The sequence below is a fragment of the Lygodium microphyllum genome, chromosome 11, assembly GCF_053477565.2.
Source record: "Lygodium microphyllum isolate KBCC chromosome 11, Lygodium_microphyllum_v1.1.10, whole genome shotgun sequence".
NCBI classification, from domain to species: Eukaryota; Viridiplantae; Streptophyta; class Polypodiopsida; order Schizaeales; family Lygodiaceae; genus Lygodium; species Lygodium microphyllum.
The window spans coordinates 41,286,351-41,306,770 of NC_141145.1; the positions used below are offsets into that span (position 1 = coordinate 41,286,351).

Genomic DNA, 20,420 nt, shown 5'->3' on the forward strand with positions numbered 1-20,420 from the left:
GCAGGGACGACGGATTTTCCGGCTCTAGGTTACCCGCTACCCATTTTTAATGGGTTAGTTGAGGAAGATGCAGAACTCCACATTAGGGAGTTTCAAAAGCTGATGTTTAACTGCCGCATTCAAGAAGAAGGACATTTAATGATGTTCTTCAATATGACTCTCAAAGGAAGAGCCGCTATATGGTATCATGGTTTAGAAGCCGGAACCATATTGAACATTGATGCATTTTATGGAGCTTTTCGAAGGGAGTTTGCCCCTGAAAGGGGTGGGCAATATTGGTTGCGTGTACTCAACGTGACCCGCCAGGAACCACACGAGGATATTCGTGCTTATGCGAAGAAGATAAAAGAGGTTTTCCATAAGTTGGACACCTCTATTCCTATCCCCGCAGCTGCCCAATTGCAATATTTCCTACATGGGTTGGACTTTAGTATCCAATTGCAGTTGAGTAGTGTTCCCTTGGGGGATATAGATACTGCCATTACACGAGCACAAGAGGTGGAATCCCAACTACAAGCAGCCTATGCTTCGCGAGGCAATTCGAATATGGGTTTAGTATTGGGAAACAATATGGCAATGGCCAATGGCAGTAGTGGTCAAGGGATAGCGATGGCTAACCCTAATGGGAGAGGGAACATGATGCAAAATGTCCCTTTATTACCAGCTCCCCCTAGCATGTCGATGCCTACGGGCAGTCAAATGGCTCCAAATGGTGGAGGCCAGGCGGTTAATTCTAACACCATGCCTGTGGCTCAACAACCAGGGCCTAATCGAATTGTTAGGCCGATGGAACGACATGGTAATGACCAAGGCTATGAGTCGAGTTCTTCCAATGTTCTTGGCGAGGTTAAGGACATGATGAAACATTATACCGACATGATTACGGAGCAGTATCGACAAATAGCCGTTGATGTCAACTTCCTTAAAAAACAACAAAATTTGATAGGAAGTAGATACCCAGAGGAGGGTGCACCATCGAGGTTTAGTTGCAAATGGTATGGTGGGCAGCACTATCCAAGGAATTGCCCAAATGTTAAGTGCGACATCTGTGGGAAATCCGGCCATTTAGCAGCTACTTGCTGGAGTAAGATCAGTTCCCTCCAGCGAGGAAGTTGGCAACCAGGGCCTGTTAATCATCGTGCCCAAGGAAATGATTCCCAGCGAGAGGACGGGCCTAAACAAATACTTCAACGACCAAAGACTACAGTGGAAGAGCTACCAAGTGGTAGTGGAGTTAGTTTGATTGAGGCTGTACGCGTTAACGATGCTGAAACCTCTAATCTGCGAGCTGTCCTTACAAGAGGTCAAAAGGGTAGAGGAGCCGACAAGGATAAGCCTGTCGACAGAAACCCTAAACAAGGCGACAAAGGAACGCAAGTTTTGGACCCTTCCATGGAAGGGGGACCTTTGAAGCCCGTAGAAAGTAAAGCCGATAAGGAACCACCAAAGAAGAAGGTGAAAGTTAAGAAAGAGGCAATAAAGCCGGTTCAGCGACCTAAAGAGCGGATGGTTTGGCGTGAAAAGCGAGCTCTATCAAACTATCATGAAATCGATTTGGCGAGCTCTCTTTGCGAAGTCAAGCCGGATGTGAATCTTTTACAACTTATTAAGCTTTCCCCAGGAGTACGTAAGGAATTTAGAAAGATCCTATGTACCGGGTAAATCGTAGAACCTTTGGGTATTGCGCGAGTTGGTGATGACTGATTCGAGCATGCTGAGAAGCATTGCCCAAGGGTTGCAGCCTATGTCGATGGGATATTAGTAGACTACGCCATTGTCGACACGGGATCATCTGTCAACATTATGAGTTCTGAACTGATGGAAAGGTTGGGTCTTGTGATCCAGAAAGATACCTCCACAATTCTTAGAATGGCAGATGATAGTTTGAGACAGCCGAAAGGCTGCATTACTAAGGTCCATGTCACTGTTGCAAATGTAGAATGCATGTTGGACTTTAGGGTGATTCGTTTTGCAGGCCGTCCAAGTTACCAAGTATTACTCGGACGACCTTAGATCTTGCAAGCGGACTGCCAAGTAGATATACCCGCTGGTCGACTGATATTCGGCAGAGGTGCCCAGCGTGTGGTGGTTGATGCTTATCCTGAGTCCCCGCAGAGTGAGAGAGCTCCTCTATCTTCTACAGAATTGGAGACATTAGAAGATTTATCTGGCAGTGAGACATCATCGAGTGATGAGTCCAAAGAGGGATCCACCACGGAGGATATCTATCAGATCACTTTGAATGAGCCGATAGAGGGCCAAGATCGTATAAGAGATGCAGATGTTATCGAGCTAGACCTTGGTACGCCTGATGATTTGCGGCCAATCAAATTAGGTTCTATGCTCAGCTCAGCAGAAAGGGAGGACTATGTATCCTTGATCTAGGAATTCCGTGATATCTTTGCCTGGAGTTATGATGAGTTGAGAGGCATTCCTCCTAGTCTTGCTATTCATACAATTCTGTTGAAAGAGGGCAGTCGTCCTGTACGGCAGAAAGTAAGGTGTATGCCTTTCGAACTGAGGGACGGGCTATTTGAAGAGTTACAGAAGCTTCGGAAAGTGGGTTTGATTTTTCCTGTGCAACACACGGAATGGTGTTTGCCAGTTGTGATTAGAAAGAAGAAGAATAATCAAATCCGTTTATGTGTAGACTTTAGGGAGTTGAATAAGCAGACAGTTAAGGACTACTACCCGTTGCCATTTATTGACCAGATTTTGGATCAATTAGCAGGTAGGGAGATATATTCGTTTATGGATTGCTTTGCAGGATACAACCAAATGGCAATTGCAGAAGAGGATAAGTTGAAAACAACTTTTATCACTGTATTTGGTACTTTTGCGTACCATGTGATGGCCTTTGGTTTATGCAATGCGCCTGGTTCATGGCAACGAACAGCAGATAAGACATTCGGTGACATATCCCCTGAAGAGTTGAAGGTGTTTATTGATGACTTAGGGGCTGCCACCATGAGAGAAAGGCAGTTGATCATTCTAAGAAAATGCTTTGAGCGCTGTAGACAATTCTGCATTGCCTTAAACTCGCGGAAGTGTGTTTTTGGAGTGCCTTATGGGCTGTTGCTGGGTCATGTGGTCAGTTTGGTAGGAATTGCGACAGACCCCGAGAAGGTCAAAGTTATAGTTGCCATGGGTCCACCACGTACTCCGAAGGAAGTTCATAGCTTTCTGTCTTCGGTTGGTTATTACCGTAGATTCATCAACGCCTTAGCAGAAAGAACATTGCCGCTTACAAATTTATTGTCCTTTAGCTGTTCGTTTGTATGGGGTGACCCTTGTAAGGTAGCAATCGAGGATGTGAAACAGGAGCTAGCAAGAGCGCCCGTTTTAAAAGCACCTAAAAGAGGTGAGGTGTTCTATATATTCTCAGCAACCACTATGTATAGTATCGGCTGCTGTTTAGCCCAAATTTGGGAAGAGAAGTGGTACCACCCGATTGCTTTTGCTAGTCGGAAGATGGGGGTATCCGAAATCAACTATACTTACATGGAGAAATTGTGTCTAGCAATGGTCTTTGGGACCAAGAAATTCAGGCATTATATTCTCTATGAGAAAGTCGTGCTTTATACGAAGGCGGAGGGACTTCGACTATTGATGAATAAGCTACAGCCGCCTGATCGTCTAGCAAAGTGGTTGATCACTTTGCAGGAATTTGATTATGAAATCAAGAGTAAGCCACCAAGGTTGCAAGGCATCGTGGAATGTCTAGTGGACTTTGGGGAGCCAAAAGAATCTGTGGCTGAAGGTAGTGACATGGCGTTGTTGTTTAAAATAGATACGGCATCTATTCCCTTCTGGTATGCTGCAATAACGCATTATTTATCGATGGGAGAGGCGGGATCCGAATTATCTAAAGCTGAGAGAAGGAAAATTAAGTAGCAAGCGTTAAAGTTTGCCTTGATCGCAGGTACACTATATCGGCAAGGGGTTGATGACATCTATCGCCGCTGTGTGATGCCTGACGAGGTGCCATTCATTTTGGAAGAGTGCCATGATTCTGCTTGCGGTGGGCATTTTGCTGGACGGCTTACAGCACAAAAGGCTTTAAGAGCAGGTTATTGGTGGCCTGCCATTTTCCAGGATGCGTTTGCGTATGTCAAGAGATGTGATATTTGCCAACGACATGATAGTCGAGAGAATAGGAAACGACCACTCACCCCTATTATGGTGATACTTCCATTTGAGAAGTGGGGAATAGACTTTGTGGGTCCTATTACTCCGTCGTCGACTACGCAAAAGAGGTACATCATTGTAGCAACTGACTACTTCACAAAGTGGTCAGAAGCACGTGCAACAAGGAAAGATGATGCTAAAGAAACTGCTAGTTTCCTTTCAGAGCAGATAATATGCCGGTTTGGTCCGCCGAAAGAATTAGTGTCGGACCGCGGAACCCATTTCTTAAATAAGGTGATCAAAGGTTTGACAGAGATGTGGCAAATTAAGCATAACAAGACAACCCCATATAATCCACAAGCTAATGGGCAAGTTGAGAGCACCAACAAGCAGCTTGTGGGCATCCTGTCCAAAATTGTGTCGGAAAAGAAACGGGATTGGGATAAAAAGTTATACGTGGCCGTGTGGGCTTATAATACGACCTTCAAATGAGCCACTGGCCATACCCCGTTCAAGTTAGTCTATGGGGAGGAGTGTGTCTTGCCCTTAGAAATTGAGCTGCCGACTATTCGGTTTGCCATCAATCATTCTTTGGGCGGTGAAGATGCACTTTTTGAGTGCTTGACGACATTGGCACATTTAGATGAGCTTAAGTTGCAGAGCTTATTGCACCAAGAAGTGGTGAAGCGCCGAATGAAGCAGCTACACGACCTCAAAGCCAAGAAATATACCTTCAAGAAAGGACAGCTTGTTCTGTATTATGATGCACGACGTGAGTTATTTCCAGGCAAGCTAGAGCCCAAATGGGATGGGCCCTATAGGATCGTTAGAATAGAAAAGAATAAATCCACAGTTTTGTTAGCTGACCTTGAGGGGATAGAATTTAAAAATAAGGTTAATCTTAATAAGATTAAACCTTATTATTTCTGATTGCACTAATGCTATGACTGCCTTGCAGGTCTAGGCGCGGTCGATCACATATCTGCAAGGAAATCGTGATAGAGGTTGATGGGTCGTCTGATCCCTTATTTAGAGCACCCATATTTAGAACAGAGGTATCATCAGGGAAAGCTCATTTGGCGGAGCAAAGGATACAAGGTGATTGAGCAAGACGGCGGGACATTTATTTGGGAGATCAAGGTCTTTTGCCATCACTGCCTACAAATTTTGACAAGCATCCCTGTTGAATTCAATGATGATGGAGGGATGGAGCCTACAGTCCACCCATTGAATATGCTGAATTTCGATTACCATAATTACGAGTAGAGTTCCGGATGGCGGGATATGTAAACCCTTTATGGACGTACACCTTGTACTTTGATGGGGCGTCCAGGGGTCCATGCAAAAAAGGAAGTGTAGGAGTTGTCATCCGAGACCCTCGACGACGCATTGTCATGAAGTTAGCTGCTTATCTCGGGGCGAATTTTACCAATAATATGGCAGAATACAAAGCCCTGATCATGGGTTTGAATATTGCGAAGAAGGGTGGTATCCGTCAATTATTGGTGAAAGGGGACTCTCAGTTGGTTTTAAATCAACTCAATGGGACGTACATGGTACGAAACCCCATCCTTTGTATGTACCATCATACTGCCATAGCCCTACTAGACGAATTCGATAGAGTGTCTTTTCAGCTGATTCCACGGAATTGGAATCAGTTTTCCGATTATTTGGCTAATTTTGCATATGAAGAAGACCTCTTCTTTAATTGTGGCCCATGTCCCGATATATCTATTGATGCTGAGACAGGACCTGGTCGTTTGTGGGGTATGCTTTCTGAACATGCCCTCTTTGGCAGATGATGGTTGATTTGGGTGATGCAGAGGGTAAGCGAGACTCATCTCCCTTTATTATCTGGGACCCACAGACTGGTTAGATGACATGTGATGCGAACACCTCTTGCAATATACGCAGGAGGGATAGGTCATAATTTAATGCACCTAGTTTAGGGCTACGAGCCCTGTTCCCCTGGGAATAGTATGCTTTGATGTCTATCATAGTTGTTTCCAGGAGGATGTTATGCATCGTCATGGTTGATTTCATTAGGCCAAGAGGGCCGATTCAGTTTTGTAGCAAAGTTATGTCTCATTTCATTAGGCCAAGAGGGCCATTTCCTTGTCTGGTGCAGGTACGTTTAATTGGGTTTTTTGTTTTAAGTGCTGTGCTAGACAGGTTTGAAGGCAAGCTTGGAGGGAGCCTTTGTCGCGGCATCGATGGAAGCTTCTTGTGGCCAATCCAGGTGATATTTCTCCTTTATGAGTACCTTTCTTTCCTGTTATATTTGTATTTGTACTTGTCGAGGGGATACATTTTTGTTGGGGACCGGCAACCAAGGCATGAAGTCCCAGGTTTAGGTTGAGTATGTTTGAGGGAGGTCGGAGTAGTCATTGCCTCCTGTAAAGACATTGTTAGACATTGAAAGACCTGTTTTAGAAGGACGCCCTAGTGGCCCTGTTCTGCTAGCCTGCTAGGCAGCCGTTCTAGGAGTTTTTATTAGTAGTGAGGCAGTTAGAGAAGCCTGCCAGAAGATAATAATGATGATGCCAAGAAACTCTGTACATCCTAAAAGATGAATATAAATATGAAGGTGTGTAAAAAGGGGTTCTAACCCCTATCAAAGAAAAGAAATGAAATGAAAATATATAAGCAGTTGATCATTGCCTTGTGGAGGCCTGGTAGGTTCCTGGGGACGAGTCAGACCCGGGGCCGATACCTTGTCTTCCCAGGGGTGGCTTCTTGCCAAATATAATACCAAAACAAGGAAGGTTGGAGCGAAAATAAAAGTGAGTGTTAGAAAATGATTAAGTGTCGCCTTGCAAGGGCTTGGTAAGTTCTTGGGTGCCGAGACAGGTCTTGAGACCGATGCCCTGTTCTCCTTGGGTCACTACACTCAGCTCCCTCCTTTTTACATGCGCAAGTATATTGATTAAATAAAAATCCTCACAGAATAACTATACTGAAGGAAAATACTCTTTGATCAGGCTATAGGAGTCCTCGCCTTATAGGAGCTCCTAGTTGTGTTGTCTTTAGTTGGTAAGTAGTGCAGACTACCACTTAGGGCAACCTCTTTGATAGGGTTTTTAGTTTGGCTGTGTTGGAGCAACTGGTTAGTGACTCACTTCGGATCTTCTATTAGATGATGCTAGGCCTACTCCTTGTGGATATCATGCTTTGGTTCTGTCCAGGGGTAGGGGGAGCATTGTGCTGAGTTTTAGTATATAATTGTTTTGTATCAATTTGATGCTTCTTTGGTTGTTTATGTGCAGATATGTTCGTGGATTCGACGGGCTGAGTCGCCCTATCCCGTGGTCGCCAATGAGAGCGGAATTTAGGTGACGGGAAGTGCTTAAAAATAGCAAAAAATTATGAATATCAAGGGAAAAATATTCAATGTCAAAGGCGGCGGCTCGATCTAGGACGATTTTAAGCACCAAAGTGCTTTAAAGGCGCTCGAGCGACACTTGTTGATTTTTCATAATTTTTCAGACAGTCGTGCGGGTTGACAAGAGCTAGTAGCCAATGCGGGATGCTAAGCCGGACGCCCAGGATTTTTCAGAGCTCGATTCCGAGTCCGGACGGGGAAATGGCCAAGAAACCGGTCAAGATACAAAGGGGTAGACAAAATTTGGCCAAAATGGGCAAGTGACCCTTGGGAGCCCAAATTTAAAATGTAGCATGAAACTTTGGAGGAGAGAGAAGATGCAAATCGTGGAGGAAGATGGCGCCTTCATCACGCTGATTTTTGCGCCCACATGTTGATGCCTCAATCCTCAGCTTGCATACAACCCCTACAGATGATGATTGCCCTTCATTCCCCTCTGACTCCTGACTCTATCGCCGCCCTTCGCTCGCGCAATGATGCCCTCTTTGAAGATCTCTGATTTCAGTCTTTCTCTCTCCTCCATCTCTCTCTTCTAAGGGGGAATTCATGTGGGAAGAAGAAAGAATGATGGAGGCTTGTCCGGCATGGATCGGATTGCTCCACGGGCTGGAAATGGTGATTGGTGATTGTGCTGGACATGAAGTGCTGCTGATTTCCAAATTTGCAGCCATGGACATGAAACCCGAAACACGCAAATGAGCGGTAATTTGAAATTTTCAAAGGAAATTTGAGCTTTTATGGCTTTTGATGGATGAAATGTTGTTCATGTGGGATAAAAATTGTTCATGTTACTGTTTTCTATGAGTTCTTGCTGGTCATAATCAAAAAATTAGAAAAAATATGCATCTTGTGGTTCAAAATAATACATTAAAACACGTAAAATATGGAAAACAAGGCAAAATGAGGGTTTTTGGCATAAAAATGGGGAAGTAAATAGGAACATCAACTAAACTTTCATTTTTCTGCAAGAAGGAACTACGGGCCACAGCCCATAACCTGGTTTGAATTTTCAGTAATTAAATCATGCAGGAAAATAAGGGAAAATACAAGAAAAGGGTGGAAAAACCTTAAAAAATAGGAAAAAATGCATTTTGGGTTTCGAAAAATAAGGATAAATAAAAGCAATGTTTGTGAATGTTTGTGGGGACTGAAGCATGAGGATTTGCCTCAGTTCAACCCCACTTTCTTGTTCTAGTGTGTCTTTTTCCGTTTTTTTTCACATAAAATGATGGTAAAATGCCTATAAACCTATCCAACGATGCAATATTTAAACGGGGAAGGGTAGAGGAGTTGAAATATATCTAAATGCCGTGTGAAATGATGGGAAAGTTACTGATTTCTATGCATAGCATTTAGGACGGATGATAATTAAAATTAAGAGCTTAGTAGCACGAGGATCACCTCGGTGCTAAGCCCATGCAACGAAGTACGAACGATAGTTGGAAACCATTAAAAGAATGTTTTTGCACTTGTGCACGATATTGTTTTGCTAAATATTTGAGCACTAGGCATCTATCAAATGCATAGAGCATGAAAAGAATTTAAAAGTATCAGTGATCAGCTCTTGGACATGCATTGCAATTGGTTTATTAGAACATGACCTACGTTGAGAGGCAGTGAGGTACCCATGCTGTAGGTAGACGTGGGTCCTAAAAGGGGAGATCAAGTGAGGACAATGGTACATCCCTGGACACGCTTATTTGGTACGTTGAGCAACTTTTGTGCGAAATGTCTAAATGTTGAGCGACGCATCGAGGGGCCAATCCCCAAGGTGTAGGAGAGTCACAGAGGGTTGACGGCATTCAGCCGTAGGAGGAACCCCATGTGTATGTGATTCGAGCCTTTTGGCTATGTGAAAGGGACCTTCTCTGAGGAGTAATATTGGGTTAGGATCAGTTGGACTACAACGTATTACAAACGCAATGTTTAGGAAGGCAGAGATTTTGATAGACGCTCCTGGCCGCGAGGTCGAGGGGTCGTCTTGTGCGTAGTGACAAGGCCCGGCTAGTGCATGAGCCAGTGCCGGCCCATTTTTAGGTCCATCACCTCTTGTGGTGGATTGGGTCCATACTCCAATCACGACTATTAGAATCCCCTTAGATAGGGTTGGTGGATAGTTGGGGGTGGTTTGGTGCATAGCATCCGTGCCTCCATAGTAACCACATCAGCCATGCTCTTTGGAACAGCCGCAAGAGCGAGGAGTAGCACTTGTATCCCATGCTGATCGTGGACTCACTGCATCTGGATCTCTGTAATATTCCCTTGAAGCACTCCCTCCGTCTGGCCCAAGTCTGGAGTGTCGACCTTGTCTACTCGAAACTGAAGCATCAGATGCTGTCGCAGTAGATCTAATAGAGCCGCGTGACGGTGTTGGAGACAGCTCATGGTCTGCCATGTCTCTGAATCTCGCCATCTGATCGGGAGACATGCGCGTGAAGATCTCATGCAACTCCTCATCGCTCATCATTGGACTCATCCTGATGATCTAAGTATCCACAAAGTCACTTACACAGACAAAAAATGATGTTAGGATAATCAATTTAAATCATACAAAGCACGGTAATATAAATATTTAAAAAATGATCTTACATAAAATGCATATCTTATGTATCCTTATCACAAGGAACTTTCAATCGATCCCCATATAGGGAAAAAAGAGAATTCCCCATGGAATTTCCTAGTTGAAAATACATATAAGTGGGGAAAGTAAAAACTAGGGAAAATGGGACATTTCCTAGTGAGAATAAGTAGGGAACCACATAAGACCTTTCCTATGTAGGAAATATTTCCTACATAGGAAATATTTCCTATATAGGAAAATACAAAATTTTCTATGTAGGGAATAATTCCTATATAGGAAAAATTTTCTAGAGGTGATTCCCTAGGTACTCTCACTAGGAAATCTCTCATTTTTCCTATTTTTTACATTCCCTACTTATATGTACCTTCAACTAGGGAATTCCGTGGAAATTCTCTTTTTTCCTTATCACTTTATCTATTTTTCCCTTCCTCTTAGACATGCTAATATCAAACAAGAAATTGCACAATAATTTTTAACTAGAAAATTATATAGAGAATGTCATCATTTGTAAGTAAGGATCAATAACATACATCTAATGATCAAAATAGATTAAACAAATTAAGACATCAACATCTACTTCTAGCAACCAAAAGTAAAATGAAAATAATTTTAAAGGAGCATAGAACTAAAAACTAATTAAGCAACATGTGTGTCTTGATTGTTTTATCCCTTAAATCTCCAATATGTTGCAAAGTAATAAATGTTTGTCTACCCTCTTCTCTAAATTTCAACATGGGTGGCCGATAGATATCATCATATGATGGTATGCGTATCACTCCTATTGATACTCAAGTGATCAAATATCATTAGTTAGTATAACCATTTCAAAAAATGACTCATTATCAACATAAGAAAGTTGGTAATACCTGATTCTTGTCTTGAAGAAGTCTTAAGGCAAGCAATCTCAATGTCTTCCTTTCTTGCATTGTCTCTTGTGTCATATTTAGTAACTTGTTTACCTATATATACATAGAGTTAACCAAAGCTCATGATAATACAAGGTTATGAAAAATTTCAATAACACAAAAGAAAGTAATTAGATATTTTGTATCAATTTGGGTCACTAAATTTGTAGAAGTTTTTGATCCTTAAAGTTGGTACCTGCATCTTGACTTGAAGAAACATTATTGCGAGTAACCTCTTGATCTCCCTTTCTTACATTACCTCTTTTCCCACCTTTTGTTGTTCTTTAATCTATATTTATATATATACACACAATTACTCAAAGTTTAAAAATATGAATAATTATGAACATTTTAAATTAGACAAAGAGACTAATTAAAGCTAGTTAATCTCAAAATGAATCATCTAATAAAGCAAGATGTAAAATATGTACAAATTTTAATTTTCAAAAGATATATACCTGTATCATGATTTGAAGAGACATTAGGACCAATGACCTCCTTAGCTTTCATTGTTTCATTATCTCTTGTACCATCATTTGTGATTTTGTTACCTTTATGTTCACATAATAAACCAAAGTTTAGAAACATAAGAGACATTTGTAAAACATCAAAACATGCATTTGTAAAACATCAAAACATCAAAACACGTATACCTTTTTTGCCCTATTCTTTACGCCATCTGATAGTAAATTGAGCAGGTGAAAACAAGGAATTCATTGTTTATACTTTTATGGGCTCACCAACTTCTCCTTCTGGTTTGAAGCATCTTACAGACTTCCTGTTGAACAACGCGTGAGGGAGATGAGGAATGGAGGAAGAGAGAAGAGAAGAGAGACACGAGACACCGGAAGTGGAACCCCAGAAGTGCATCAAGTGAGCACACATTAGCTACAACATCAGCTCCTTAGCTAGAATAGATAAAACATCAAGTAGAATAAACATAAGCTTGAACAGACAAATCAACTACAAAAAGACAAACAACAACTGGAAACAATGAAACATCAACTAGAACAACTCAACAGCTAGAATAATAATGAAACATCAGCTGGAACATTTCAACAGCTGGAATAATAATGAAATGAAATATCATCCCATCAGCTCGAAACATTTCTTATCAACAAAGTGTGGAATAATTTCAACGCATTAGCTGTAATATAGATGAAATGATATGAAACGTAGCATGAAGAGCCAAAAATTAGCTAGAAGAAAGAAACATTTAGAATAATCAAATGATGAACAAAATACCGACAATCATCAACAAGAGCTCATCAGTTTTCTTACTGCTGCTCAGAGCCCAAGCAAACATCTCAGCAATCTGCTTTGGGACTCTAGGAACATCTTTGTATGCCTAGCCTCCAGATCATCACGAAATCGCTCAGACTCTCTCTGCATCTGCAGTTTCATCTCTTCTAATCTGAGAAAGCGCTCCCCCAAAGTGTGGATCACAGAGACCAATCTAAGAAAGCGCTCCCCCAAAGTGCTGTCAACTGGGGGCTGTTAATGCCGCAAAAGCTGGACTTTGAAGAAGTCCTATGGTTGAGGAATCTGTCCATCTTGAAAGCCTTTGCGGCCTCATAGTCTATACTGCGGCTGCGCTTCTTGTGGAGAGATGTGTAAGAAGTATCATGGTCATCGAGAGATCGGTTGCGATACCAGCATTATCACTTATGGGACCATATGCATCTATGGCTAGACAGGTGGCAATGGTACAAAGCATTCCAAGAGCTGCAACTGTGATCCCGTACATGGTTTCTAAGGTATGGATGACATAGATAGCAACATCAATAGCAAATATTGGAACAATTACAGACATGTAGCCAAGTGCCAAACCAAAGATGACATTGGTAGCAGCTCCTGTCCTACAAGAATCAGCAACATCCTCGACTGGTCTGTATGTATTGTTGGTGAAATACTCTATAACGTAGCCAATTACAAACCCTGCCCAAAGCCCTACTCCAACGCAAAAAAATAGTTTCCAGTTTTGAACCATCTTTGCACCACCGTTAGGATCATATATGTAAAACGTGGATGGTAGTGCCAGCCAACAAACAAAAGCTGCACCAAATGTCATTAAGATGGTGGATATCAACAACTGTCTCTTCAGTGTAGATTCGATATCCCTTAGATTTGAGATCTCGAACACATCAGTTGCGAACAAGGTTGTGATGAGGCACACCACAATGCCCATAGAGCTAATGAGTAGGGGGAAGCACATAGTAGTGAAGTCATGATTTGTGCCAAATGATGACATGGAAGCCACAACAAGAGCTGCGTAAGAAGCTTCAGCAAAGGAGCCAAACAAATCTGAACCCATTCCAGCAATATCTTCCACATTATCACCCACATTGTCAGCAATGATCGCTGGATTTTGCGGATCGTCCTCTAGGATATTCCTTTCTACTTTTCCAACAAGATCTGCTCCAACATCCGCAGTTTTGGTATAGATTCCACCTCCAACCCTTTCAAATAGAGCCACGGATGAGCATCCAAGCCCATAGCCAGTGATGGCCTCAAAAAGGCCCTCCCAATCATCCTTGTAAAAAAGGTCGTAACAATTTTATAGTGATGTATAAAACTATGAGTCCATTAGCAACAAGTAAGAAACCCATCACCGAACTTGATTGGAAGGCGATTTTGAATACTTGTCTATCCCTTTTCTGGCTTCCAAAGTTGTGTGAGCATTCCCATATGTTGCGATCATCATGCCCAAAAATCCCGACACTATGGATGTCAAAGCTCCCAATATAAATGCAACTGTAGTGAAAATCGATGTAAAGAGAGTTGGGGCACATTCGTGCTTTGGATCGTATCTGCAAGGTTGGGGCTTAGTACTGAACCCCTTCACAGATCCCAGGAACAAGAAAATGACAGCAGCAAATATGCCCATGAAATAAACCAAAAACTTGTACTCTGTCAGCAAAAACAATGTGGCTCCTATGGATATGGCTTGCTGAATTTTAGCGCATTTCCTAATAGCTGCTGCATCTGATTCCTCATCTAATCTATTCTCCTCGTCACAGTCTGATGATCCATTGACGATGTTGTGACTGCGGGTGTCATTGTTGTCTGATGATCCACAACAAGACAAATAATGAAATGATATTTAAATTATTTTCTCATGGAACCATATTGTATCATACTTACTAATGGGGATAAAAAGATGCATCAAAAGCATGATAAGATTCCTCCTTTCCCTATCATATCTTCTTTTAATGTTTTGTATAACAACCCTCAACCCATAACCCAGAAGGATTTTTACTAAAAGAACAAGAAACCTCCATTCCACTTACCTTGGAGCCTTCAGATTTGCTGAGTTATCAACTTGAACACGTCTAGCAATAGAAGATACCAAATTGAAGTTATCCTACAAATTATGCAGATCATCATTACCAATCATGCCTCTTGATCCACCCATGTTGTTGAGCTGGAGCACATGCTCTTGACCAGTGCTGCCTAGGCTTGATCTGCTAAGTAGCATGGATGTCCATGGCCAATTTAAGGATATGCTAATCATACCACCTGACCTTGAAATATCAGCTTGATTCACTTGTTCATGATATGGCCAGGTTGATCAGATGGATCAGAATCCTTTGTAGTCATGTTGGCCTTAATCTCGAGGAGGTTGCTGATGTTCAGGATATCTTGACCAAATTCGCCATGATTATCGCATGAAGTGACCAAATTCTTCATGATCTCTCTATTCCTGCAGCCTACAAATCAAATGTCAAGCTGGAATATAGTCAATCACAAGAAGTTTTTTTGACATAATTTTCCCATGTGGAAAAGGGAATTGTTTTCCCTTGGTTTCCCCTAATAGTGTTCAATAACATGAGCTTCTGCTTGGGAGCTCCTCTCTCAGCCAACCATCACAACATGCTGATCCAGGGGCTGCTGCAGCCTATTCATTGCCCTCCACCTACTACTGATGACAGTCTACATGTGGTTCTATCTACTAGTTTTTCTCCTAATTCATCATCCTCACCTCAACTATTACTATTTGAGATCTTTCAAGCCAGCTACAACCAACATGACCTGTCGAGCTGCTGCATTCCCACTCCAAGCCTGTTGACCACTTATTGTGGACTGCCATGTAGCATCTCAATTGCTGCATTTCATATCTTCCCTGCTTCATCTGCAAATTACATCACTTCATGATCCGTGTTTTGCTGTTTCAGTACTTCATCATCAATCTCCTTCAAGCTTCTTCAAGATTTTCATTATTTCTATATCTAGTCTTGGCAGAGTTACACTTCCTCTCATGATTTAAAGAGCATATGATATTATTGAGATGCTATGTGTAAAGCCTTTAAGCAACAAGTGGCCAGTAAGCCTAATTTAAAGTCTTTAAAAGGGATCCATTTCTTGCTAATGTGCAACAAGTGCAGCATTGTACCTTGAACTACAATGGTAAAAAAAACCAGTCAACTCTTTTAGAGATATCTTCTTTCTAGCTTGAGCAGAATCAAGTTTCATTTGCCAAATGTAGAATTCCTTACCTGAGGTGCTCCATCACACCATTCAATAATCCCACGAGCAATCACATTTCCCTACATGCAGAAAAATCAGCCTATTAGCAACATCCTAATAGTGATAAGACATGTACAATTTATTGATTTGACCTATGCTTAAAAGCCACGGACCCATATGGAAATAACATGAAGTATAGCAAGGGCAGCATTGTATGATTCTGCTAACCTACATGGGAGAGGCAAACTATATTGTACCCATCCTGAAGCTCTGGCCTATTTGATTTAACACACTTCAAACAGCTCTATTGATAGGAAATAACCACTTGAGGATTCATAAATGTTTGGGCTGATCCATTCAACATAAACGTCCCTAATCTCATCAGTTGGTTAGCTAATCTTGGTGATCTCCAAATCACTTCAGTTGATTAACGAGCGTCATAAGTCACAGTCTTCATTAACACCTTAAATCTCTTTACATTCACATCCAGCATAACATATTAAAGTGAATAAACTGCCTGTACCTTTGAGGTTAACCAGGGCCTTTCTCACACTTCTCTCACAATCGGCACAATCCATTCGGACCAGAAGCTCCACCATCTGCACAAGCAATTATACCCCACAAGTTAGTTAACAAAATACTGCTAAGGCACAGAGTAAAACCGCTTCAGGAGCTACACTACATTCTTGCAAAGTTAAGATGTTGAATTGGAAAGGCAAGCAAATGCATCATTAATCTCTGCCCATTCCAAGTACATATTCATTCAAATGACAAGATTAAACTCTGTGTAAAGGAATGAGCTCACTTCCTTGTAAGGATTAGAGCCATCTTCTTTTTGCAGCTGAGGCCAAAGCTAAGCCTAGCACACTGGGCTGCAATAATGCAGCAGCTGAGGCCAAAGCTAAGCCTAGCTTTGCATCTCTTTCATTTGATGTTGAAGCTGCTATTCTAGTTGTAACAATAGTAACAGACAAGGCTGCTTGCAATCGAGCATTTTTTGTTATGAATTTTTGTTTTCTTCGGCCTTTAAACTAGTTTTTGAATGATGCAGTTTTGACCAAATTTCTCAGGAACTCCAAATGCTTCTCCAACCATGATTTTAGATGGAAGCAACTACCCGCTTTCATGAAAACAAATGGTTGTTCTCGTCTCATCCACCACCAAGTCTTTAGCTCCTCAAACCTTCTTGGAGTAGAATGACAGCTTCCAGGACTGTACCCAGTATAAGCAAAATATGAGTGATTTCTTTTAGGAATCAAAGGAGACAAATCAGATGGAGCATGGCATTTATCCAATGCGAAGCTCGGTGACAGCTGAGAACTGTGTGACACTGGAATTTGGTTGATTTGTTTGAGCTCATGGAGTGGAGCACAATCAAGTTTCTGTGAGTTGATCAACTGGGATGTGCAGCCCTCAACAGTTGATGTGCTCTATGAACGTGCCAAGAAATCATGCATTCTATTCTGGGATGCAAATCCAGGCATGTTGAAGGGCGATCTTTCATACTCCCAAAAGGAAGAGGGATCATCAGGATCACATAGGCCATCTGGAGCATATGATACATTGAAATTCATGGTACTATCTTTTTTGCGAGAGATTTCACAGCAGTGTACTGAGATCTGTAGTCGCCCTGCTGTAGATGTGCACTGCACAGAGAGCTGCCGCTAGAGGCAGAGAGGCGAGGGTAGGGGCAGGGGCAGAGGAAGAAAAAGACGGCCATGGCCATGCAAATCATCATCTTCATCAAGCCGATCACATCCCTACTCCCTTCATACTGCCCCTTCCCTATCGCCCCTATAGTGATGCCTCAATCGTCCTGCACGAGGTCCCTACCATCGACCTCTCGCCCTTGCTGTGCCAACAAATAGAAGGCAAGAACACCCAGTCGGGCCCCTGCTTTTGCCTCAAAACGGCTTCCCTAGTTGCCTTATCACCTTCTCTTATAGCTTCAGAAGGGGGAACTCCTGCGGGAATCACCACCATCGGTGCCATTACCATTGTTTCCAGTGCCGCCATCTCCCCCAAATGCAGCAGAGAAGCATCACAGCAGGGCTTACCACGAGGTGGTGCTAGCTAGGAGTGTCTGAGGAACGTCTCTGCTTGGATGTTGATGCCGTCTCGCTGGGATGGACAACACCTGTCGATCTCCTCTCTGGAGAAATACATCTTGGTGCTGGTGGATGTGCTGACGCTAGAGCTACTGCTGCTACCAAGGGGATGATCTGATTGGCACAACACAGCAGGGATCTCGGAAGGTGCGACCGCTGGGGAAAGCCATCAGCATCTGTCGTGCTGTTGATGCTGAGGCTACTGCCTGCGGACCCGGAAGCGAGCAAGAAAACACTTAAAAAGCGCCCTTCAAGAAGCTTTCTTGATCCACGACAATGCTTTCAATTCGAGCAGTTGAGGATTACGGCCTCACAGGTATAGTGCGAAGCAGTTAAGGATGGAATATCTTCTGGTTGGCGTAGTCCAAATCAACCACAACATGTCGATTTGTCAGAAACCCAACCTGAGGAGTCCCTGTCCTCCTCTGTACTATGGCTCCAAGTGTACCAAATGTCTCCTGACCTGCAACCTGTGAAATTCACCAGAGAGAGAAACGTATCACAATTTTCAAACTAGTAATGATGCAACAATTATTTACATATATTGCAACTAAAAATCTGCCAATCTTCACCTCTACAATGTAAAAAACACCATCACTTGTTTAATTGATATATGATGAAGCATATACACGCTCTCAGCATTTCTCAAAGTTTATGGAAAGGAGGGGAAAAATGTGCGGAAAACATCTAATGACACCAAAAACATAGAAACACATGAGATGGTCATTTCTATTTTCTATACACAAATATGGACATCATCATGCTGCAATTGAGTATATCGGTAAACAAAATGATGATAGATTCGAGAGTGACACCCCTCAAATATCAATGTAGACATATCAATCTACCACTAAACTGTACACTATCATAATGCATCAAATGCCCTCATTTGATATGCTAGTTTATACAACTCAATTAAATAAAAAATACTAAAGAGTTTGTTAGATCAATATAAGACATCAATCTTGATTACATAAAAGGGCCTACAGTTGATCTGAAAATTGAACTAATACCACAAGCATGACATCAAAAGAGTAGACACATCCAGATTATGACCATGCTCTAAGGCTATGCAACTGATCCTTGAGATAAAATTTAGAAAGTTGGTTGTAAGATGCACACCTCCAAAACAAAAGTAAAATTATAGAATGACTAAATTTCAAGACAAGCAGTTTGTATTCAAACTTTGAAGTTATTCATTGGCTTTGCACTTGAGATCCTGGACCGATGGATGGGTCATTGCCCCTTAAACCTTCAGCCAGCTCTGTGTATACCTCTTGCTTAGGGGTTGCGGCTGGAATACCAAAATAAGAGAACTCTACCACATCAACATCACACCATATGCCTCCAGCTGGTCAACCGTGAGAGTTAAAGAGGACAAACTCTTGCTACAAAAGACATGTAGATGAGAGTTAAAGAGGAAAAACTCATAGCAAGTTTGATGCTGTCAACCGTGAAAGTATTTGATGTGGTGAGCCTTGATTTGGTCCTTCATTCATACTAAGAGAGATCAAAATTTTCCTACAAGCTTAAATAGAATTGGCTAAGCAGCTGCATACTGACTTAAGGTTTAAAACTCTTCTTTGGCCAAGATGCATGCTGTAGACAAGTCTTCATCCTTTTACCGGGAGCAAAATACAAAACACTGATCAATTAGAAAGGACATATAGGAAGACAGAAGGAAATCCCTTGCTACCTTACAGCATGTCCTGCTTCCTGAGAAGCTAGCCAAACAGCGATGTCAGGGGCATACACAACAGTCCGACTTGCAGCATGAGCCTGAAGAAGGTCATGATTATTCTCCATAGTTAGTGAGAAAGCTGCTTCCCTTGAGATGTCTGGAGGTAGAGAAACTGCTTAGAAACTGTTGATGTCAGAATATATTTCAAGCTTGTAGGGAATGGGGTTGTCATTCAAGCTTTTTTTTGGGTGTGATTGTGATCTTTTGAATGAGGTTCCATGGGCTATATTGAGCATGAGTGTATGTTCTTAAACAGTGAATAAGAAGAGAAGTAAATGCCAGAAGATCACTTTGGGTTGTCTTGGCCTTTTGTTACAACCTTATATGTCTGCTAAGAAGGCCACTGTCTTCCCTCCATTGTTGCAGGAAATTTGAAAAATTTACAAGCAGATGGGGCAAGCTTGTCAGTCTCTTAACTGATGGCAATGCAAGCTTAACTAATGATGCCCTGGCAGTGTTTGCCATATTAGCACCATGTGCAGAGGGCCTGATGGCTATAAGGAATACTAGGTCCATACCTTTGCTGGTAAAACTGGTAACATTTGGGTCCACCAAAGGGAAGGAGAACTCTATTGCAGTCCTCTTGGCTTTGTGAAAGAATGGAGGAGGAGAAGTTAAAAGATCTGTCTTGATCCTTCCTACTGCTCTCTCCTCTTTGCAAAGGCTAGCATTGGATGGTTCTCCTAGAGCCCAAAGAAAAGAATCCCTGCTTTTGAAGATTCTAAGAGAATCTGATATTGAGTAATAAAACACGTAACTAGGAGATAGTACCTGCTCAGATAAAATCATACACAAAACCCAAGTAATAAAATGTAGCTTGAGCAAAATCAAGTCAATGCAGGAAGGATTGGCATGATCGGAATTCCTATTGACAGCAATTCAAAGGGACAGTTATCTTCAAGGGAGGAGATGCATAAACACCAACTTCTAACATTAACAACTCCTTAGCTTCAACACACCTTTGAAATCCTGAATCACTGAAATTCTCCTTATTTTGTTAAACTGAAAACCATGCACATGTTTCTATTAAATATTCTTGAGGACTTCGAGCTACACCAATTATCAAAAAATGGTGCAGCAATATAGAATACTAGCATGTCAAGAAGTT

At 42.0% G+C, this 20,420-nt stretch overlaps 1 protein-coding gene across 1 annotated transcript; it reads right to left on the reverse strand.

The window, feature by feature from the left end:
• Nucleotides 1-12,575: 12,575 nt before the first annotated feature.
• On the reverse strand, nucleotides 12,576-17,479 carry LOC148028744 (pyrophosphate-energized vacuolar membrane proton pump 1-like). The gene is made up of 4 exons (XM_087688483.1): nucleotides 17,297-17,479; nucleotides 15,987-16,062; nucleotides 13,614-14,062; nucleotides 12,576-13,529 (listed from the first exon to the last, which is right to left on the reverse strand). The coding sequence occupies exons 1-4, from the start codon at nucleotides 17,477-17,479 to the stop codon at nucleotides 12,576-12,578; spliced, it is 1,662 nt and encodes a 553-aa protein (XP_087544609.1).
• Between the last annotated feature and the right edge of the window lie 2,941 nt (nucleotides 17,480-20,420).